At 42.3% G+C, this 23,868-nt stretch overlaps 1 protein-coding gene across 6 annotated transcripts in view; it reads left to right on the forward strand.

Annotated features, from left to right (window-relative positions):
- mib2 (MIB E3 ubiquitin protein ligase 2) overlaps window positions 1-23,868 on the forward strand; it is a 225,266-nt gene that overhangs the window by 80,725 nt on the left and 120,673 nt on the right. For all 6 annotated transcript variants that reach the window (XM_060851842.1, XM_060851841.1, XM_060851845.1 and 3 more), the window contains one exon: window positions 17,604-17,775. In XM_060851842.1, coding sequence (XP_060707825.1) covers window positions 17,604-17,775 — 172 coding nt within the window. The remainder of the gene's footprint in view (window positions 1-17,603; window positions 17,776-23,868) is intronic.

Here is a 23,868-nt window from a genome sequence, read left to right on the forward strand (position 1 = left end):
GTGGTATACTCGAGGCTGAAATTGACAGGATTTTTCAGTCAATAAGAGAATCAAAGTTTCCTGGAGAAAAGGGATGAAAGTGGAGTTGCGGATTATCAGATCAGCCGTGATCTTATTGAATGGTGATGGACTTAATGGACCAAATATTCTATTTCTACATCTTGTGGAAATTGACTAGCTGACTGTGTTTTCAATGACATGAATGCAGCATTCAGAATCCAGCAAACTGAAAATGTCAGTGAGATAGTATCAAATACTCTGTGATCGTAATGCAATGCTGTTTCATTAGATCTTTTTCTGTGGCTTTAGCTCGCTTTAGCTCACTTTAGCTGCACGTACAAATTTGGAACAAGCAACCCACAATGGGCGACTCATGTTGTCTGTTCAAGACCAGCATTCCGAACACTGGAAAGTTGGCTGTACTTACCTTTTTTGTAAACAAACTGTTTTCCATTATTTAAAATCAAAGATATTTGCTTTAACATTTTGTTAAGCTGAATAAATCTACTTCAGAGCCCAATCTAAACTGTGACGTTCTTCCAAATAAGTCAGGCATTCTACAATTTTCTTAAAATATAATTAAGGAATCAAATTAATGACTTCTAATAACTGAGATTTGGACAAAGAATGCTTTAATTCCTGGTACTGTGATCTGATATTTTTGCAAAAATTCAGTTAATATTATCTGTATGTTCATGCATGTGATGTTGAAATTAATTTTTAGATCTCTGTGGTGCATGATTTGGTATTTATTTTGAGCAGGGACATTGCTAGCACTTGCCATTAGCTGCAGAAGGCACTGAGCCATGTACACTAATTCACTGCATCTGGTTTTGTATTTTCAGTTTGACTAGTTTCCATAAGTGCATTATTTGGTTTTATTACACAAGTCGGCTCATCTTGTCCTGTATGTGCATGCATGTGTAAATAGAATTCTCTGAGGAACGGTGGAGCTTTTTAGTTTCTTGGTTAAATTTGTAACTGACATTCAGATGGACGGATGTTTTAATCAAATGAATGTAAAATACAGATATTCATAGAGAAAACATCATTTGTCATAATTTCTCCAAATAAGAGGTGGTCATGGGCACCTGCATTGGCACTAATTGTCTTTATTTGGGGATTGTTTCTCCTTCCACTTCTAATTGGGGGCCCCTTCCCACAACTTGATCTCCAGTACAATGTTGGCTGTATTGGTACGGCTTCTTGCTTTCATTTGCAATTAGAAAACTTCGTCAGTTTTGCTTCCAATTTTGTCCCCTCGCTTTCATATCGTCCAACTCTGACTTTTCTCCTCCCTCCCTTAACTTGTCTGTGTCTGACCATTGACTGACTACTCCTATTCATTACAAGCCTATGAACTCCTCCAACTACCTTGAATACATGTCTTCAAAACCTACTTCCTGTACGGACTCCCTTACATTCTCCAGTTTCACTGTCTCCATTATATCTCTTCTGATGATGCTACCTTCTGTATTAATAGTGGTTTTAATGCGTCTCTCTTTCTCCTCAACCAATGATCTCCCACCTCACATGCACACGCATCCACATTGTAAGAGGTAAACATTTCCCACGTTTCTGGCCTTACCCCTTCCTCTCCCCCTCAAAACTGCAGCAGATTGGTTCTCCAACTCCTTGTTTTCCACTGCACCAGCATTCAAAACATCATCTGCTATTTCCACCAATTCCATCATGATGTCCCCACTAAACTCATCTTCTCTTCCCCTGTCAGCATTCTATTGTGACAGGTTCCTTTACAACTAACTAGTTCATTTCCCCTTTCATCTGCAACACTTCATCCCCCTCTCTTAGCACCTTCCCATGCAATTACAGGAGATGTAACATTCATCCTGTAACCTCCTCCCTCTTCACTGCTGAAGGCTCCAAACATCCCATCCAGGTGAATCAGTGATTTACTCTGATTTCTTTCAATCTCTGCTCACAGTGCAGTCTCCTCTACACTGAGGAGACTCCCAAAACACAGACTGGATGACCACTTTGCAGAACACTGCCACTTAATCCATATGTATTACCTCACCTTCCAGTCATCTTATACTCGTGCTCATATTTCTGTCCTGGGCCTGCTGCAGTGTTCCAACCATAATCCCATTTCCTGATTAGGTACTTTACGGTCTTCTGGAGTCTACATTGATCTCAACAACTTCAGAGCTGAAAATGTGTTGCTGGAAAAGCGCAGCAGGTCAGGCAGCATCCAAGGAGCAGGAAAATCGACGTTTTGGGCATGAGCCCTTCTTCAGGAATAAGGAAAGTGTGTCCAGCAGGCTAAGATAAAAGGTAGGGGGGAGGGGCGTTGGAAATGCGAGAGGTGGAAGGAGGTCCAGGTGAGGGTGTTGGGGCGGAGAGGTCAGGAAGAAGGTTGCAGGTTAAGAAGGCAGTGCTGAGTTCGAGGGATTTGACTGAGACAAGGTGGGGGGAGGGGAGATGAGGAAACTGGAGAAATCTAGGTTCATCCCTTGTGGTTGGAGGGCTCCTAGGCGGAAGATGAGGCGCTCTTCCTCCAGCCGTCGTGTTGCTATGGTCTGACGATGGAGGAGTCCAAGGACCTCCATGTCCTTGGTGGAGTGGGAGGGGGAGTTGAAGTGTTGAGCCATGGGGTGGTTGGGTTGGTTGGTCCGGGTGTCCCTGAGGTGTTCCCTAAAACGTTCCGCAAGTAGGTGGCCTGTCTCCCCAATATAGAGGAGACCACATCGGGTGCAGCGGATGCAGTAAATGAGGTGTGTGGAGGTGCAGATGAATTTGTGGTGGATATGGAAGGATCCCTTGGGGCCTTGGAGGGAAGTAAGGGGGAAGGTGTGGGCGCAAGTTTTGCATTTCGTGTGGTTGCAGGGGAAGGTGCCGGGAGTGGGGGTTGGGTTGGTGGGGGGTGTGGACCTGATGAGAGAGTCACGGAGTGAGTGGTCGTTTTGGAACGCTGATAGGGGAGGGGAGGGAAATATATCCTTGGTAGTGGGGTCCATTTGGAGGTGGTCAGGCCAAGAACTGTGTCGTCCATCTTGATGTTTAACCAGCTTTATCCCCACCTCTGCAGACACTGCTGGACCTGATGAGTTTCTCCAGAACTTTGTTTTTGTTTCAGGTCACCAAGCACCATATGTTGCTTTTATTTAAATATAAACAGAACAATGATCCAAAATAAATGGACACACTCCATGGGTCTGGCACAAACTTAAACGTTGGTAGTGTCTTAGCAAAAGGTATCTCATCACAAATGCACATTTAAATACCTTAATGACACTTTTAAGGATTTGAAGTGAACTTTACAAAGTTCCTAACCTAAACTACACGGAACAAGATGGCAAGGTGAAGTTGCATTCTGTTTTGTTCTGTTACAATGTAGTGAAATTTGTTGGTCTGCCAGTAAGCTGCAGTGCTAGGTTAGTTGTAAATACACCCTGCTATTCAGTAAACTTAACCTGCTGAGATTCAGCGCAGGTATTTTGTGAACAGGTAATGTGGAGGAAGGGTTTTGGGGCCATTGGGAATAAGAGATTTTTTTTTCCCCTCACCAACTGTCCAAATTACCCATGCACCTTTTCTGCCGTAGTACAGTGAGTTTCCAGAATGCATGACCAAAATTTTGTGGCCGTAGCAAGAAACATAATATAGGCCATCCTGTTGTACAAATCAACTAACTTGGCCTATCAAACAAAGAGGTTACTTTCAACAACGTGTGTATGAATAAACTTTCTTGCCAACATCCAGCGGAATGCTGTTGATCAGACCTAGGTCCTGATGGATTAAAAATCACCTGTTAGAAATTCTCCTGACGAGCCAAGTTATACAATACATTTCATCATCTGAGCAACCTTCTATATAACATACAATCTTGTATTATAAAAGGAAGTTAAAAAAAAAACTTGCTCTTCTAAACAAAATTGGGTCCCTCCTCCCCATTGTCGAAAATAGTTGCATTTTCTCATGACATTCTAACGACTGAAAGAAATGGCACATTAAGAAACTAAATAAAAGCCAGAGAAACTGTGGATTCTGTAAATTCGAAACAAAAACAGAAGTTTCTGGAAAAGCTCAGCAGCTCTGGCAACAAATGCGGAGAGAAATCAGAATTAATATTTCGTGTCCGGTGACATGACCTGCTAAGCTTTTCCAGCAATTTCTGTTTTTGTACCTTATGCAACTAAATTATCTCTTTCTGTGGGGTGTCAACAGTGCCATCTTTCAGATGAGATGTTAAACTAAAAGCCCAACTGATACCTCAGGACATTCTATGCTGCTGTATTAAAGAAGGACCAGGTAATTCTTCTTGGTGTCCTGAGGAGTGTTTGTCCATAAATAATCCCACAAAAATACAGATGATCTAGTCAATCACATTGTTGTTTGTAGGACCTTTTTCTTCAGATAAATTGGCTCCTGTATTTCCTACATTTCCATAAGACCATAAGACATAGGAGTGGAAGTAAGGCCATTTGACCCATCAAATCCACGCTGCCATTCAATCATGGCTGATGGGCATTTCAATGCCACTTACCTGCACTCTCCCCATTGCTCTTAATTTCTTCTGAGATTAAGAATTTATCAATCTCTGCCTTGAAGACATTTAATGTCCCGGCCTCCATCTTTTGTCTTGATCTTTTCTTGAACAAAAGGGTTACAACAGCGATTTTCCAATCATCTAGGACTTTCCTTGACTCCAGTGAGTTTTGGAAGATTACAACCAATGCCTCTGCTATTTCTCAGCCACCACCCTCAGAACTCTGGGATGTAGCCAACTGGGGCCAGAAGATTTAGCAATTTTTAGACCTTTTTGCTTTTTCAGCATTTTCTCATTTTGTAATGGCTCTCTTGACTCCTCTTAGTTGCTGGCATATTACTCATGTCTTCCACTGTAAAGATTGACGCAAAATATTTAAGTTCTTCAGTTACTTTCTTATCGCCCATCACTCGCCTTCCTGCATCAGTTTGGAGCGGCCCAAGTGACAACTTTTCCAAATTTCTATAATGATACAAACTATTTTGCGACACTAAGGCTGTGAAATTTTTTTTCTTGAATTCAATCTGAGAGAAAGCGTGAAATGAATTTTTTATTGTTTTAGTTCCTGAGAGGGAAGGCTTTCCATGTTTGTTTTTATATTCACAAAATAAAAGCTTCATATTGTAAACTTATTTCTGCCAAACAAAGCTTTCCCACTAATGCCATTCTCAGTTTGCATAAAGGTTTTACTAAGAAGTAATTTGTTAATTTAACCTTTTAAAATTGACTTGCATTAGTTGATTGTATACTGGTCCATTATCTCTCCAGCTGAATAGTTTGTGTTGGAACAATGGAACTACTTCTAAAAGCCACATTTATATGTTTTACTGACTGAAATTTGTCTTTGAGTAGATATAATTACTATTCCTTTGAGATCATGATGCTTTTATTTTTGCCCATGTCCCCTCCTGTAGACAGGTGTTTGACTGCGGGTCACATTACAGTAAAACCCTACACTGGCCTCATCTGACACCAAGCTAACTTGCATTTCCTATGGTATTCAGTTCAAGATGATGGCTGATTTACCGTGCCTAGAAGTGCAGAGGCAAACTATCGCTTTTGTTGTGAATTTAGCACAGATCAGGGTTCTTTCCTGACTGAGGTATTTATTGGATAAACTCTGAGCCATTTGTCTGACGGGAGAACAGCTCCTTGTGAATTAACCTAATTCTGATTGTCCCTTGAATGTACTGTAGTTTGCATTCAGTAATCTGGTAAGAGTCAGATCTTTGATTGCATGTCTGCAAAAGAATAAAGTCTAAGCTGTCAATGAATTTAGTTGTAGTAAAAAATGAGGTCTGCAGATGCTGGAGATCACAGCTGCAAATGTGTTGCTGGTCAAAGCACAGCAGGCCAGGCAGCATCTCAGGAATAGAGAATTCGACGTTTCGAGCATAAGCCCTTCATCAGGAATAAGAGAGAGAGCCAAGCAGGCTAAGATAAAAGGTAGGGAGGAGGGACTAGGGGGAGGGGCGATGGAGGTGGGATAGGTGGAAGGCGGTCAAGGTGAGGGTGATAGGCCGGAGTGGGGTGGGGGCGGAGAGGTCAGGAAGAGGATTGCAGGTTAGGAGGGCGGTGCTGAGTTGAGGGAACCGACTGAGACAAGGTGGGGGGAGGGGAAATGAGGAAGCTGGAGAAATCTGAATTCATACCTTGTGGTTGGAGGGTTCCCAGGCGGAAGATGAGGCGCTCCTCCTCCAGCCGTCGTGTAGTTGTGTTCTGCCGGTGGAGGAGTCCAAGGACCTGCATGTCCTCGGTGGAGTGGGAGGGGGAGTTAAAGTGTTGAGCCACGGGGTAATTGGGTTGGTTGGTTCGGGCGGCCCGGAGGTGTTCTCTGAAGCGTTCCGCAAGTAAGCGGCCTGTCTCACCAATATAGAGGAGGCCACATCGGGTGCAGCGGATGCAATAGATGATGTGTGTGGAGGTACAGGTGAACTTGTGGCGGATATGGAAGGATCCCTTGGGGCCTTGGAGGGAAGTGAGTGTGGAGGTGTGGGCGCAAGTTTTACATTTCCTGCGGTTGCAGGGGAAGGTGCCGGGGGTGGAGGTTGGGTTGGTGGGGGGTGTGGATCTGACAAGGGAGTCACGAAGGGAGTGGTCCTTGCGGAACGCTGATAGGGGAGGGGAGGGAAATATATCCTTGGTGGTGGGGTCCGTTTGGAGGTGGCGGAAATGGCGGCGGATGATACGTTGTATGCGCAGGTTGGTGGGGTGGTAGGTGAGAACCAGTGGGGTTCTGTCTTGGTGGCGGTTGGAGGAGCGGGGCTCAAGGGCGGAGGAGCGGGAAGTGGAGGAAATGCGGTGGAGGGCATCGTCGATCACGTCTGGGGGGAATCTGCGGTCCTTGAAGAAGGAGGCCATCTGGGCTGTGCGGTGTTGGAATTGGTCCTCCAGGGAGCAGATGCGGCGGAGACGAAGGAATTGGGAATATGGGATGGCGTTTTTACAGGGGCCAGGGTGGGAGGAGGTGTAGTCCAGGTAGCTGTGGGAGTCAGTCGGTTTATAATAGATGTCTGTGTTGAGTCGGTCGCCCGAGATAGAAATGGAAAGGTCTAGGAAGGGGAGGGAGGAGTCTGAGACAGTCCAGGTGAATTTGAGGTCGGGATGGAAGGTGTTAGTAAAGTTGATGAACTGTTCAACCTCCTCGTGGGAGCACGAGGCAGCGCCGATACAGTCATCGATGTAGCGGAGGAAAAGGTGGGGGGTGGTGCCAGTGTAGTTGCGGAAGATGGACTGTTCCACATATCCTACGAAGAGGCAGGCATAGCTGGGGCCCATGCGGGTGCCCATGGCAACTCCTTTAGTTTGGAGGAAGTGGGAGGATTGAAAAGAGAAGTTATTCAGGGTGAGGACCAGTTCAGTCAGTCGAAGGAGGGTGTCAGTGGAAGGGTACTGGTTGGTGCGGCGGGAAAGGAAGAAGCGGAGGGCTTTGAGTCCTTCGTGATGGGGGATGGAGGTGTACAGAGACTGGATGTCCATAGTGAAAATAAGGCGTTGGGGACCGGGGAAGCGAAAATCCTGGAGGAGGTGGAGGGCGTGGGTGGTGTCCCGAACGTAGGTGGGGAGTTCTTGGACTAAAGGGGACAGGACCGTGTCGAGGTATTGGGAGATGAGTTCGGTGGGGCAGGAGCAGGCTGAGACAATGGGTCGGCCGGGGCAGGCAGGTTTGTGGATTTTGGGCAGGAGGTAGAAACGGGCGGTGCGGGGTTGTGGGACTATGAGGTTGGAGGCGGTGGATGGGAGATCCCCTGAGGTGATGAGGTCCTGGATGGTCTGGGAGATGATGGTTTGGTGGTGGGAGGTGGGGTCGTGGTCAAGGGGGCGATAAGAGGAGGCGTCTGCGAGCTGGCGTTTGGCTTCAGCGGTGTACAGGTCAGTGCGCCGAACTACCACCGCGCCTTACAGGTCAGTGCGCCAAACTACCACCGCGCCTTGAATTTAGTTGCCTGTTTTGATAGAAATTCTATCTTGGCAGATGTGTTCTTCAGATTCCCCTTTAGATATTCCATACGTTGTAATAGTCATAATGGACACAATTTCAGCCTAACTTGCTGGGCAGAAATCTGCGTATTGGTGCCACCCTGAAGTTACACATACCAGCAGTCCGGAGTCATTGTTGGCTAGATGCAAAACTAATGTGCAACCTGATCCTGTAGATCTCTTAGCCTGTGAGTTAAGTTAAAAATAATCTCAAATAGTTATGTTGTAATTTAATATTTGAATGTACATGTGTGATAAACAAACCAGCATCTACAAATAATGACACTGATTTTGAATTTGCCCATTAGTTTTAATTGTAAATTAATGTTGCATCAGTGTAAAATACGAAAGTGTTTATTTTGCTAGCAAGTGTATGTACTGTATGGGGAGACCTTAGGATGTAAATTGTGAATATGATTGAAAAGTTCATGACTTAATGTCTTTCAGACTATGAAGTCCTCAATGTCACCAGTAGGAATTGTGTGATATAGTTAGAGTTTTATAGCACGGAAACAGACCCTTCGATGGAACTCTTTCATGCCTAGCAGATATCTTTAATTTAGCTAGTCCCATTTACCAGTATTTAACCCATATCCCGCTAAACCTTTCCTGTTTATGTATCAATCCAGGTGCCTTTTAAATGTTGTAATTATTTAAATGTTGCTATTATTTCTGCCAAAGGAAGCTTTCCCAGCGATGCCATTCTCAGTTTGCATAAAATTTTGCTAAGAAGTAAAATTTGTTAACCTAACCTTTTTTAAAGTTGACTTTCACCAGTTGAAAGTATACAGGTCCATTATCTCTTTACAGCTGAATAGTTTGTGTCAAAACAGTGGAACCTGTTTTAAAAGCCACCTTTTGAAAGTTTTACTGACTGAATGCCAACCTCCATCACCACCTCTGGCAGCTCTTTCCAAACACACACCACCCTCTGCATGAAAACAGTGTCCCTCAGATCCCTTTTTAAAAGTTTCTCCTCTCGCTTTACACCAATGTCCTCTAGTTTCGGACTCCCCTACTCTGGGGGTTTAAAAAAAAATTTGGTTATTCAACCTATTCATGCACCTCATGATTTTCTCAACCTCTAAGATTAGTCCTCAACCTCTGACGCTCCAGGGAAAACAGCCTCAGCCTATTCAGCCTCTCCCTATAGCTCAAACCCTGCAAACCCAGTAACATCCTTGTAAATCTTTTCTGAACCATTTCAAGTTTAACAGCATGTTTCCTATATCAGGGAACCCAGAATGGAATGCAATATTCTCAAACTGGGCTAACCACTGTCCTGAAGAGCTACAACAAGACCTCCCAACTCCTCTACTCAGTGCACTGATCAATGAAAGCAAGTGTGCCACATGCTGCCTTTACCACCCTGTCTACCTGCTACTCCAGTTTCAAGGAACTATGCACCTGTATCCCTAGGTTTTTGTGCTTGGCAACACTCCCCATGGTCCTTCCATTTAAGTGTATAAGTCCTGCCTTGGTTTGCCTTTCCAAAATGCAGCATCTTAGTGCTGTGCTGGGTTCTCTACTTTTTTTCATTTACATAAATTATTTGGATGCGCGCATACGAGGTACAATTAGTAAGTTTGCAGATGACACCAAAATTGGAGGTGTAGTGGACAGCAAAGAGTGTTACCTCAGATTACAACAGGATCTTGACCAGATGGGCCAATGGGCTGAGAAGTGACAGATGGAGTTTAATTCAGATAAATGTTGCATTTTGGAAAGCAAATCTTAGCAGGATTTATACACTTAATAGTAAGGTCCTAGGGAGTGTTGCTGAACAAAGAAACCTTGGAGTACAGGTTCATAGCTCCTGGAAAGTGGAGTCACAGGTAGATAGGACAATGAAGAAGGCGTTTGGTATGCTTTCTTATATTGGTTGGAGTATTGAGTACAGGAGTTGGGAGGTCATGTGGCAGTTGTTCAGCACATTGGTTAGGCCACTGTTGGAATATTGCATGCAATTCTGGTCTCCTTCCTATTGGAAAGATGTTGTGAAACTTGAAAGGGTTCAGAAAAGATTTATAAGAATGTTGCCAGGGATGGAGTCTTTGAGCTACAGGGAGAGGCTGAACAGGCTGGGACTGTTTTTCCTGGAGCGTCGGAGGCTGAGGGGTGACCTTATAGGTTTACAAAATTGAGGGGCATGGATAGGATAAATAGGCAAAGTCTTTTCCCTGGGGTCGGGGAGTCCAGAACTAGAGGGCATAGGTTTAGGATGAGAGGAGAAAGATATAAAAGAAACCTACGGGGCAACTTTTTCATGCAGAGGGTGGTACGGGTATGGGTGGGGCTGCTAGAGGAAGTGGTGGAAGCTAGTGCAATTGCAACATTTAAGAGATATTTGGGTGTGTATATGAATAGGAAGGGTTTGGAGGGATATGGGCAGGTGCTGGCAGGTGGGACTAGATTGGGTTGGGATACCTGGTCCGTGTGGAGGGGTTGGACCGAAGGGTCTGTTTCCATGCTGTACATCTGACTCTATGACCTTACGTTTATCTAAATTAAACTCTAACTGCCACTCCCTGATCAAGGTCCCCTGGTACCCTGAGATATTCCTCTTCACTATCCACTCCCTCGCTATTTTCGTATCATGTGAAAATTTACTAAGCATTCCTCCTATATTCACATCTATACATGGTTGTGCCTGTTATGACATGATAACAAATCTAACCAAGACAGCCTCACTATCACTGCATTTGCAACATAGTGAAATGAAAATGTTCAGTGACACTCAATATTGCTCAGTTGTTCCGAACCAGACTATCAAAATAACAGATCATGGACTCAAAGTTTACAACTTGAACAGAATTTAACAATTTCTTATTAAAAAGGTAATACTAACAGCACACAAATAAACTAAAAGACAATCTAACTAATATCTACGATTTAAGCCCAAATTTCTTTGATCATATGCTCCCACTCTCACTGGCAGACAAACCAGTATAAGTAAGGCATAAATTAAGAAAGAAAATAAAAGAATTGTAATTTGTCAGTTTGGTAACTCTTTTAATAATGAAACTGGCCTTGTCAAAATTCCAGGATGATGGGTTGTATGACAGCAACTTGGACTGTATAACTCGTTTGAATTCCAAATTCACTGGTCAATGCAAACAGCTTCCAAAGACCTTCAGAAACTTTTATTTATTTCTTACAAACTGGTATTCTTTTCTTGATTTTCAAAAAGTCAGTAGCATGTAAATAACTAGAGAGTACGAACCAAAAAGCAACGTCATCTAGAAGCTTCCAGAACAAAATCTGGAAGCCTCCTGCTCAAAATCCACACTGAACCAGTTCACTCTGTTTTCTAACATTTGCTGTAGTTGGCTGTCCAGCACCTGATCTCCCTTGACCACAGATTCAGCATCCAATTAGCTGCTATCCCTCAGCACAGCAACAGCTTAGGGCTGAACCACCCACACTATCCATATAGCAGTAATTAACCTACATTGTCTTTCCAGAACCATTCCCTGCAGCAAACATCTTTATCTTGTTCAATCATTTTTTCATAAATGAGCTGCTGTACAAAGTTCAGTTCTCAATTGCAACTTTCTGTTCCAAACCAAAAATGAGAAAAGTAGTGATGGTCTCAATGACTGGAAACGTGATGCCCACTGTATTGAGTAAGGAAATAAAAATACATGCCCACATCTGAAGCGGGCATTGAAATATTCACCAAAAGGTGCTGAATGTCTGTTGGCAGCCCCTTTGCTTATAAGATATTAACCTGACTGGCTGCACTTGCATGGGAGCAGGTATCAACCAGGAATATATTCAATTTACCTGAATGTGGACCTTGGCTCAGTGGTTCGTCTGAGCCCAAAATGAAGGAATTTGTATCTGCTGCCTCCACCCCCTCCTACCTATTGCCGCCTGTATTTGCAGCCCCGATCCCTGACTCTGAAGCCAAGCTGTGGAGCAATCCCTGCGTACTGCTGTGATCTGGGTGTATCTTGATCTCCTGCTCCTATTTGTCAGGTGACCACGTTGCCTTGAGGTTTGAACCCTATCATCCTGGGTACCTCATTATTTAGCCATGGAGAAAACACTCATGAGCGCTCACGTTTCTGGATCAATATTTGACAATTGAATTATGAAACTACTTTCATACAGTTACACTTGGTATCTAAATATTCATGATAAATGAAGGGTAGTTAGGTTTCTGATTGATAACAGGCTTTGGGATTGCTTTGAGTTGATGCATGCTTTTTCTACTTCTGTTAGTGGGTAACATAACTTTAAATAATTACAACAAATCTATCCAGATGTTATTGTTTTTAAGGCAGTAATGCCATGTTTAGATAGCAGAGTTCAGTAACACAAGAACATTGTTTTAAAGTCCTAGAGATGTACAGCATGGAAACAGACCCTTCGGTCCAACCCAGCCCATATCCCTCCAAACCCTTCCTATTCATATACCCATCCAAATGCGTCTTAAATGTTGCAATTGTATCAGCCTCTACCACATCCTCTGGCAGCTCATTCCATACATGTACCACCCTCTGTGTGAAAGAGTTGCCCCTTGGGTCTCTTTTATATCTTTTCCGCTCTCACCCTAAACCTATGCCCTCTAGTTCTGGACTCCCCGACCTCCGGGAAAAGACTTTGCCTATTTATCCTATCCATGCCCCTCATGATTTTGTAAACCTCTAAGGTCACCCCTCAGCCTCCAATGCTCCAGGGAAAACAGCCCCAGCCTGTTCAGCCTCTCCTTATAGCTCAGATCATCCAACCCTGGCAACAACCTTGTAAATCTTTTCTGAACCCTTTCAAGTTTCACAACATCTTTCCAATAGGAAGGAGACCAGAATTGCACGCAATATTGCAACAGTGGCCTAACCAATATCATGTACAGCCATAACATGACCTCCCAACTCCTGTACTCAATACTCTGACCAATAAAGGAAAGCATACCAAACGCCGCCTTCACTGTCCTATCTACCTGCGACTCTACTTTCCAGGAGCTATGAACCTGCACTCCAAGGTCTCTTTGTTCAGCTACACTCCCTAGGACCTTACCATTAAGTGTATAAATCCTGCTAAGATTTGCTTTCTCAAAATGCAGCACCTCGAATTTATCTGAATTAAACTCCATCTGCCACTTCTCAGCCCATTGAACCATCTGGTCAAGATCCTGTTCTAATTTGAGGTAACCCTCTTCGCTGTCCACTACACCTCCAATTTTGGTGTCATCTGCAAACTTACTAACTGTACCTCTTATGCTCGCATCCAAATCATTTATGTAAATGACAAAAAGTAGAGGGCTCAGCACCGATCCTTGTGGCACTCCACTGGTCACAGGCTTCCAGTCTGAAAAACAACCCTCCACCACCACCCTCTGTCTTCTACCTTTTGAGCCAGTTCTAGTGTTGGGGCATTCAAAACTAGGGGGATTGTGTATAACGTGAGGAGAAAGATTGAAAAGGGACCTGAGGGGCAGCTTTTCCACACAATGTACGACCGGAGGTAATGGTAGGTGCAGGTACATTTATAGCATTTAAAAGACAATTGGTCAGGTACATGAATAGGTAAGGTTTAGAGAGGATTAGGCCAAACACAGGCAAATGGGACTAATTTAGTTTGGTATGGGTGGATGAATTGGACTGAAGAGTCTGTTTCCATGCTGTATGATTCTATCTATAACAAAATATTGGGATCCAACAATGCAGAATGGTGTTGATATGATCACATCCAGTTTAGTTTCCAAAATGACTCCAGTCTGTATTGTGGGATGGTCTTAGACTTTCAATCTATAACTCTATCTGGTTTCCAGCATCTGCAGTCATTGTTTTTACCTAGTTGATTTTAACCCTACTGCGAATCCTCTTGCAAGGATGCCTGCCTTGAAGAAGTTTTCCTTCTCTCTCTACAAGAATCTCAGGGAGTCCATGCTTCCAGCTCACTGCCTTTATTCCTGATGAAGGGCTTTTGCCCGAAACGTCGATTTCGCTGCTCGTTGGATGCTGCCTGAACTGCTGTGCTCTTCCAGCACCACTGATCCAGAATCTGGTTTCCAGCTTCTGCAGTCATTGTTTTTATCTACTATTGTGTGCAGTGTCTCCTATTTGAGCCACATCTCTTCCTGGAGGTCCCACTATATTAAACACTCCCTGCTATTTTCTTTGACCTATATTTGAGTTCAGATTGGGGCTTGCTTATATTAGAGCTCACAGTGGAAATATATACCTTCCAAAGTTTAAATAATCTGAATGGCCTCTAGATTCCTGTGTCAAGTTTCCATAAAAATAACTTCCCCGTGTCAAAGAGAGATGAAGTTGCAAAATGCTTATGTCATTCTGGGATCTGCTGTATAATTGAGACCACAAATTTATCATTGCATGAATGTTAATCCCACCAAAAGGAATACCATTTTCAACTTTGCCTATTTCTCTGTCCTCTGCATGCTTGTGCATACTGGGTTTTGGCCTCTAGTTACTGTTGAGTCAGTGCCCAAAAATGACAGTTTGAGCTATTTGAAGCAGGCGAACAGATTTAACTACTTGTAATTTTTTTTGTATCTACTGTACAGCAGTAGAGCAGCTAGCTAAAAGGAAAAAAATGCTGCATTTGGGTCTGTGCATCCCCATTTTGAGGGCATCCAGTAGGTCTTTTATAACCATGGATTGCAGATGTGTAAACCCTTGTGCACTGACAAACTAGATGCCATTATTGAAACCATGTTTGGGATCACTAGTGAGATGTCTGATTGCTGTTGTGGAAGCTCTGTCCAGCTGTCTCTTCAGACAACATGGTTTTGTGCCACTTTGGACAGTGCTGCTTTCAAACTGGTTAAAACTCTAAATCTGAATTGTATTTGGAATTGTTACATCTCAAACCTGCAATTCTGGACAAAGCATTGCACGTCGCTGGTTACACAGGAATAGTCTCTCAGAGCTGTGTAGCACAGAAACAGACCCTTCAGTCAAACTCTTCTATGTTGACCAGATATCCTGGGTAAATCTAGTCCCATTTGCCAGCATTTGAGCTATATCCCTCTAAACCCTTCCATATATCTTTTAAATGTTGCAATTGTACCAGCCTCCTCCACTTCCTCAGGAAGCTCATTTCATACATGCACTACCCTTTACATGAAAATGTTGCCCCTTAGGTCCCTTTTATATCTTTTTCCTTTCACCCTAAACAATTCCCTCTAGTTTTGGTCCCTCCCACCCTAGAGAAAAGATCTTGACTATTTATCCTATCCATGCCCCTTCTGATTTTATAAACCCGTGTAATGTCACCCCTCAGACCTCGATACTCCGGGGAAAATAGCCCCAGCCTATTCAGCCTCTCCATCTAGCTCAAACCCTCCAATCCTGGCAACATTCTTGTAACTCTTCTTTAAACCCTTTCAAGTTTCACAACATCCTTCCTATGGTAGGGAGACCAGAATTGCACCCAGTATTCTAAAAGTGGCCTAATTGATGTCCTGTACAGCCGCAATTCCTATACTCGATGACTGACCAATAGACATAAGCATATCAAATGCCGCCTTCACTGTTCTATCTAACTGGGTCTCCACTTTTAAGGAGCTATAAACCTGCAATCCAAGGTCTCCGCTCAGCAACCCGTCCCAGAACCTTACTATTAAGTTATAAATACCGTCCTGTTTTGTGTACATTTGTTTTCTCCAGTCTGTGGGGATGTCTCGAACAAATGTTTCCCTAAAGGGAGTGGCTGTAGATGTGGGCTTAGGATCACCCAGTTCCTGGTGTTTTCAGTGTATTGAGGTCTGGAGCTCAGTTACTTATACCCTGTGCACTTGCTGTGACGATACACTATAAGGGAGATCGAGTGAAAATACTTTGAACTGACAAATTACTTTCTAAGTACAGTACGTCCTTGTTTTAATTTGTTCTGCTTTAACATCAACCAGTTAATGGGACCCATATTCCTGATGAGTGTAGGGAGTTTTGGTTTAAAAGTCACTTCTTGCTGGGAGTGCTGACGTGTGTCAATGTGACCTTATGGATGCCTTTTTGGAGTTGCCTCCACCATTCCCTCATTCTCCATCTTGTTGCTAACCTTCTGACCTAGGGCCTCTGGATCTCTGGCCTCTATGTTGCTTCTCCAGCTCACCTTCCACAAAGCAAAGCTGCTCATTTTGCTTCAGTGCTCATCTCCAGAGCCCTCCCCCTGCACTGTGACTTTGGAAAGGGAAACCAGTGAGCAGAAGAGACCGGGAGCTGATGGTTCTATAGTCTGTTTAATTTTTGGCACCGATGCAACTGAGATTAAAGTGTTATAAGATAGATTGTAGATAGTGTGGAGGTTATTGCACAGTTTTGCCTGACCCCAGTCCAGATTTTGAAAGTATCTGTTTTACTTCTCCCATTGAATATATTTGCGGTTGCTTCATCGTGAAGTAATCCCACAAACAAATCTCTAACCTCTGCAAACCTGTCACATCCAGTCCTGTATGGTCATGGACAATTAAACCTCTCATTGGAGGAAGAGGTCCACAAATATCCCCCTCCTCAACGATGGAAGAGACCAATATATCAGCCCGCAAGCATTTCTAGCAAACTTCAACCAGAAGAGCCAAGTGGGTGATCCAGCTCTGCTCTCTCCAGTGCAAGTCTTCAGCCAATTTGATTCACTGCACGTGATATCAAGAAACAGTTAGAGGCCAAAGCTATGGGCCTTGACAATATTGTAGCAATAGTATTGAAGATCTGTGTTCCAGAACTTGCTGCTTCCCTAGCCAAGTTCTTCCAGTATAGTTACAACGCTGACATCTACCTGACAATGTGGAAAATTGCCCAGGTATCTCCTGTACACACAAAGCAGGGCAAATCCAACCTAGTCAGTTCCTGCCCCATCAGTGTACACTCGATCATCAGTAAAATGATGGAAGGGGTCATCAACAGTGCTATCAAGCAGCACCTGATCAGCAATAATCTGCTCAGTGACGCCCAGTTCAGGTTCTGCCAGGGCCACTCAGCTCCTGACCTCATTACAGCCTTGGATCAAACATGGACAAAAGAGCTGAATTCAAAGGTGAGAGAAGAATGATAGTCCTTGACATCATAGCCACTGTAAGCTCAGTGTTACGCTTGTGAACTGAATAAGGGTGGTTCACAAAGTATCCACCTGCTTTGAGTTTGATTTCCCCAATGGAGAGGTGATTGCATTGTAAGCAGCAAATATTAGAGGAAATACATGTAAATCACTGCTTTACCCGAAAGGCAGGTTTGGGGTTTAAATAATGATGATGAGAGAGAAAGTAAAAGGACAGCAGTTACCTTTCCAGCAGGCACAGGATGTATGTGGTGAGAAGGGGAGTGGGATGTTAGTTCTGAAGACCTGGTTCTTTTGTCATTTCTCCCTCTTGCCTTCCTATCTGAGCACCGACTTTAGCTTCCACCTACTTCGTGCTCTCTCATTTCCTAATTTTAACGAAAGATTATTGCCCTGACCTGCTGAGTGTTTCTAACGTTTTCTTTTTTTCCTTCAGATTTCAGATTCGGCATATTCTGCTTAACAGGTCTTGCAATGTTAGGATTGCTTCTTGTTTTGAATGAGCTGGGGGTGCAACAATGTTAACAGGTTGAGGGTTTAATAGACAGATTTTCAAAAGATGTTTGAGATTTTTGTCTTTTCACTTTAGGTGTGCGTCATCCAAACATCATCTGTGACTGCTGCAAGAAGCATGGGATCATGGGGATGCGATGGAAATGTCAAGTCTGTTTTGACTATGACCTGTGCACACAATGTTACATGATCAACAAGCATGATCTTACTCATCCGTTTGAGCGCTATGAGACAGCACATTCTCAAGCGTAAGTAACTACTTTATTCAATTCCTCTTTACTTGAATGACAGTACCATGAATACAAATTCTTTTCGTTGTTTCATGGGATGTGGATATTGCTGGCAAGGCTGAAATTTATTTTGCATCTTTTGTCTTGTACAAAGCTGAAGGTGGTTAATGCATTTGCTCCAATATCGCAGTTGTCTTGAATTCACAGATGTTGTGATGTATCATGTAGGGACTGCAGACCAGTTGTTTTCTGCCCCATGTTAAAATTGAGATGAATCATAGGTGTACAGCATGGAAACAGACCCTTTGGACCATCACTTCCATGTTGACATGGTGTCCTAAATTAATATAGTTCCATTTTCCAGCACTTGACCCAGATCCCTCTGAGCCCTCCCTATTTGCATACCCATCCAGATGCCCTTTAAATATTGTAATTGTAGCAGAAGACATCACTTTCTCTAGTAACTCATTCCATACACGAACCACCTCTGCTTGAAAAAACAATACCCCTTGTGTCCTTTTTAAATCTTTTTCCTCTCAGCTTAAACCAATGCTTCTAGTTTTGGACTCCCCTACTTTTGGGAAAATACTCTGGATGTTCACCCTATCTATGTCCTCAATTTTATAGACCTTTTACAAGGTCATCCGTCAGCCTCCATTGCTCGAGGAGCAAAAAGGCCCCAGACTATTCAGCCTCCCCCTATAGCTCAAACCCTCCAACCCTAGCGGCATCTTTGTAAATCTTTTCTGAACCCGTACAAGTTTCACAACATTCTTCCTATTGGAGGGAGATCAGAATTGAATGCTGTTTTCCAAGAATAACCTAACCAATGTCCTGTACAGTCGCAACACAGCCTCTCAGCTCCTATACTCAATGCCCTGACCAATAAAGGACTCGGTTGCTTTGTCAATGGCCTTGCGTCCATCAAAAATGAGGTCAGCCATTTCTTGCTTTCAGTATCACGTTTGCTGAGAAGAGAATTTAGAAAATGGCTCCTGAACATTCTTGTTGATGAGTACTTGCTTAGATTAATCAGGAGGATTTTTAGTCTGGGTCCAGGAGGGTTTCCTATTCCTGATCCCTATCCTGTTGCCTGTTGTAAAGTATATTTGTCTCGTCATCATTAAATAATCTACTTCCACAGCAAGCTTACATTCTCAGATGAACGGTAGCAATTTGGTTTTTCAAAGGGTGAGTGTTCTGAGCATAACACTGATCTTAAGGATGGAAAGAGAAAAAGAATTTTTTTTTTCATTTACTTTTGCGAATAAATATCCATAAAATAAAGAATAGTAGCTACCTGACAATAGTTATTAGCTTATATCCTAATGAAGAGAAAAAGTGAGGACTGCAGATGCTGGAGGCCAGAGTTGAAAAATGTGGTGCTGGAAAACACAGCAGGTCAGGCAGCATCCGAGGAGCAGGAGAATCGACGTTTTGCGCATAAGCCCTTCTTCAGGAATTCCTGAAGAAGGGCTTATGCCTGAAATGTCGATTCTCTGCTCCTCGGATGTTGCCTGGCCTGCTGTGTTTTCCAGCACCACATTTTTCAACTCTATATCCTAATGAAATAAAATTTGAATGATCTGTTACTGTCGTTTAAAGTCTGAAAGCTGACTTAGTTCTCTTGCAATACTCAGTGGTTCATCCAACTTGAGTTTTAGTTGTATTACAGTATTTAGTTACTGTTCCATCCAGATCTAAGAGTAATTTAATGTCATCTCTTCCCTCCAACTCCTGATATATCCAATTTTTCCTTTCTATGCTGCATGTAGATATTGTAAGTTGGTGAATTGTTGCACCTGCATTTGCAGAGAATTCTGTTTGACCCTTCACTGTTCTCAATGTCAACAATTTCTAATTAGCCATGTCAACTGTCTGGCAATTCTTGTTTGAATCTCTCCAATCAATGATTAATCATTTGGTACAGAAATTGAGGATTGCTGTAAAAAGAGAGACACTGTTGGAGCTTTTGCTTTGCGTTTAGGACAGATTCAAGAATTTAAAAGCAAGCAGTAACTTGTACTGCATGAGAAAAGGAGTGCTGATGACTGACAAGTTAGTTCTAATTGATTGAGAAGTTGCATGGTAGATGCATGATGGGCTCTTAAATAACCCCCATGTTTTTGATTACTCTTGTGCAATGCAAGGCTGCATTTACTCCAGACCCAACTCATCAACATTGCACATTTGAAAAATAAATATAATCATCAATGTTTTGCCTGGAGAGGGCAAATCCCTTTGTATAAATTTATTTGACACATAGCAAGTGTGAGTTAATCTAATATTAAGATACGCAGTCAGGATTTACGTGTTGCCCTTTTTGTGTACTCTCAATCTTATGTTTTCAAGAATAGACGAGACAAACTAACCTCTTTAAAGTCTTTTCTAAATTACAGAAACATCATCTTTTTACAAAAGTTCTCCTGACAAATCTGATCATCATCATCATTTAAAAATGCTATTAATCAGGCCTCATAGTTAATTTGGATCTCCAGTAAAACATTAAATGATGAAACACTATGTGAACATCATAAATGACTGTCATTTTGGTATATAGGACTTAATGATTACATGTCTAAGATGATAGTGCTGTAGGATTAAATTTGTGGGTCTGAAAGCCAAATGAAAAGTCAAGATGTTTCAAATTCCAGTCGGTTAATCTAACCCAGATAAGTGTCATCAGCTTTCACATTTCAACATGCTTTTGTTCCAAAATGTAACCAAGCATTCTGATGTGAAGACAATTTCAGCATAATGTTTGTACCGCTTTTGAAATTATTATATTTTGTGCAGTAACCTTCTGGCTAATTAAGCCTGCAAATCAGAAATGCCAGCGACAGATTTTAGTTTGCTTAGTGACCATCTTTTATTAAAAGTTAAATCTTCATTAAAGGATAAATACTGTAAAAGGAGCAAAGATCATATTAGAGCGCGTGCTTCATGAAGAACCATTAGCTACACTTGTGAACCTGAAAGCTGACTTGTGCGAGGGCTTCTCATTCAATAAGGAGTTATTTTGAGAACTGAACACTAATGAAATGGTCTGGTAAAAACCATTGAACCATGATGCCCCAGTCTGCATTCTTTTCTTGGTTAGTACTGAGTCAAATATAAATTGGGAATAGTTTTTGGGTGCTAAGTTTGTCTGCATTGCCTTTGGCAATGGCTCTGCTTTTTACCCTCTGCTTGTAAGTGCATGAAATTGGGTAAGAGCAGGCTTCCAGTGCAAATCATAGGATAATTGCAGCACCGGGAAAAGCAATTGAGCGCATCTTGTCCACAGCTTTAAAGTCTTGCTTTGAGAGTTCATGCATGAATTGCACCCCAGAAACAGTGAAAGCATTCTGGCAAGGATAGAAGAAATTCATTAAGTTTGGGGAAAATAGAAATTAAGTATAGAGAACATGGTCCTTTCTTCATTAAAATTTAAGGATCGTTTGATAATTTGTGGTACCATACTGAAATGTTGCTGCTACTGATCCTAGCACTTACTGCTAGTGCAAGAGTTGTACCTGTATTTTTCTCAGTGGGTAAATGGGCTAGATAGATAGGAGGATCTCAGTTTTAATCTTAGTCTATGCTGAGTTAATAAATCTTAGAGCTGTATTATGTTGATTATAATTGACCTAGATATGGAGTAGAGAATGTTACATCTGTGCATGTTTGTTGGTGTCAAATAAGGCCAACTTTACCTGTGTGATGTCATCAAATTGTTGCTACATTGTTTTATAGCTCAATTACATATGGTTTAATATTGGAATGCTGTAGATGTTTCTAAGCAATCTAGTCCATGGTGTTATTACATGCTTCGAGATCAGGTGGGATTTGAACCCACGCCTTCTGACTCAGAAATAGAAATAGTACCACTGTGCCATAAGAGCCCTGCTGTTAGATTATTGTACAGTTGAAGCCTCTGTGCTTGAAGCATATACTAGTTCAACCGATCAGGTGGTTAGACGAAATACATTTGTTCTAGATAATTGTAATAGTGTAATAGATGCCTGTGACTTGAAATTGCTTATTTCCCAATATTGAATTTTTTCAAAATTCAAAAATAATCTGAAAATTTGTAATGCTACATTTATTTCAAAGCACAACATTGAGCAAACTGCAGCTCCATTTTCTGTTGATGCATGTGTAGATGAACATTTTTCAGACACCCAATATTGTTCTTAACTATGTAGCTGACTTGGAGTATTAGTGTCTGTGTAACTAGTAACCCTAATACATCTATTTTGAACCTAGCCAAGATCAACATCTTACATGTGGAAAGTAATGGTCTTTTATCATGATGATCAAAAGCTATGGATTCAAAAATTGTTTTAATACTTGTGTTTATAATGTTTCCCAACAATATACTACCCTTCACTTCGAAGGACTGCATCTCTGTCTACTATCAATACAACTTTCTGTTGGAGTATGTTGAGTTCTGCTTCTGCTGAATATCCTTTCCGAATTGTGGGTTCCAGGATTTTTTTTTCTCCCACCTGAACAAGATGGAGTGGGGTTTCAGCATGGTCTTGGCCTGAGCCTAACTCTCTCTTGGGTTGGAGTCAGTTGCGTGTGTAAGGCTGGTTCCCAGAGCTAATGGCTCATCATAGCACCAGGAATGGAAGGGGAATTTTTAAAGGGTGCAAAGTCCATACCTGCCACAAAGCCAAACGTTTTCATGGATCTGGCAGATCTGTCCTTAAATGAAATCGAGCAGTTAGATATAATAGAAGAGGGACAAGTAACACCTTGTTATTTATTTCCTACAGCAACAACTTCTCAATGTTTTGTTCACACTTCCCATGCATTTAGTTAATAAATTTGAGGCAGATAGCCAATCAGCTGCTGTCCAAAGCCTTGTGTCCTCCCATCATTCAGAAATGGAAGCAGCTGTAAGTTGGTAATGCCTTTGCTTGCAAAGCTGAAACTGAAAGTCTGGAGGATGAGCATAGTGGACAGGGATTTAGTAGTTGACCATTTTGTCTTTGTTCGAAGTTGAACTCCTCAGACAACCCTATACGTGTAATTGACTCCAACCCAAGAGAGTAAGTTGGGCTCATGCCAAGACCGTGGTGAAATTCAACCCTCTCCCCCACCTGCCGAATATTACAAATTCCTAAAAGAAAATGCCAGATCACCGTTTCATGCCAGTAGCTGAGTTCATGTGCACGTGGAAAGTTGGGATTAACCTTGAATAAACTGGCAGCCTCCAGTGCAATTGCCAAGTTGGCATCATAGACTCTATTGGGATTGTAGGGGCATTATGTGCGCTGGTAGATATCAGAGCCACATTAACTGGAAGCTGGGTGGTGATGTTTCCCTGCCTTAAATTCTACTTTGGAGCAGTCATAAAATCATCTCTTAAGTAAAAAAAAATTAATGGTGCTGCATTTTTGGCCAATGTTTCTTATAAAGGTTATTTGGCAAATGACGGGACATATTAAAAAGACGCAGGTATTAAAATGTCTTTGTAACTAAGTATTTAGAAATAATCATTAAAAAGAATTAAAGCTATTTATTAAAAGGGTTTGGGCTGCATTTAGAAACACTGATCCGTTGTGAAAAGGGGTCGGAGGCTGTCCGTGTCAGATATGAACTGCACATGCTTGTTTATCGTCTGTTCGAGGTGATCTGAGTTATTTTATCCTGGAGATGGTGGAAAAGCTTGTTATGCCTGTCAAGACTGCGGTTAATCGCACTTTTGCAGACCGGCTGTTTTTCTCTCATTGAGAAGGAAGAAAATAAACTCTGGAACTGGCGATTCTGGTAGCCAGGTGAAATTGAGATAAAATGTAGAGGGGAATGATGTATTCATATTACTTTTACACAGCATTCTGAGGGATTTGGTATAGGCTATTTTCACTGCGTTAACATGGAGAGCCAAGCTTTTGCACTATGCAGATATTATGTTCATGATCGAGGAGGCTTTGCACTGTTTATGCACATTGAAGAATTAACCTGATTCCTATTCTCAGTATGATATATTCCATACTTAAAAGGAGATAAACAGGAGGCTTCAATTAATTTATAATTGTAGGTACACAGGGTGAAGTATGCTTGTTTATTTTCCCCTATACATTTAGCTTTGCATGCCCTAACATTTTAGCACAGTGAATG

The sequence above is a fragment of the Hemiscyllium ocellatum genome, chromosome 37 (genome assembly GCF_020745735.1).
Source record: "Hemiscyllium ocellatum isolate sHemOce1 chromosome 37, sHemOce1.pat.X.cur, whole genome shotgun sequence".
Classification (NCBI taxonomy): Eukaryota; Metazoa; Chordata; class Chondrichthyes; order Orectolobiformes; family Hemiscylliidae; genus Hemiscyllium; species Hemiscyllium ocellatum.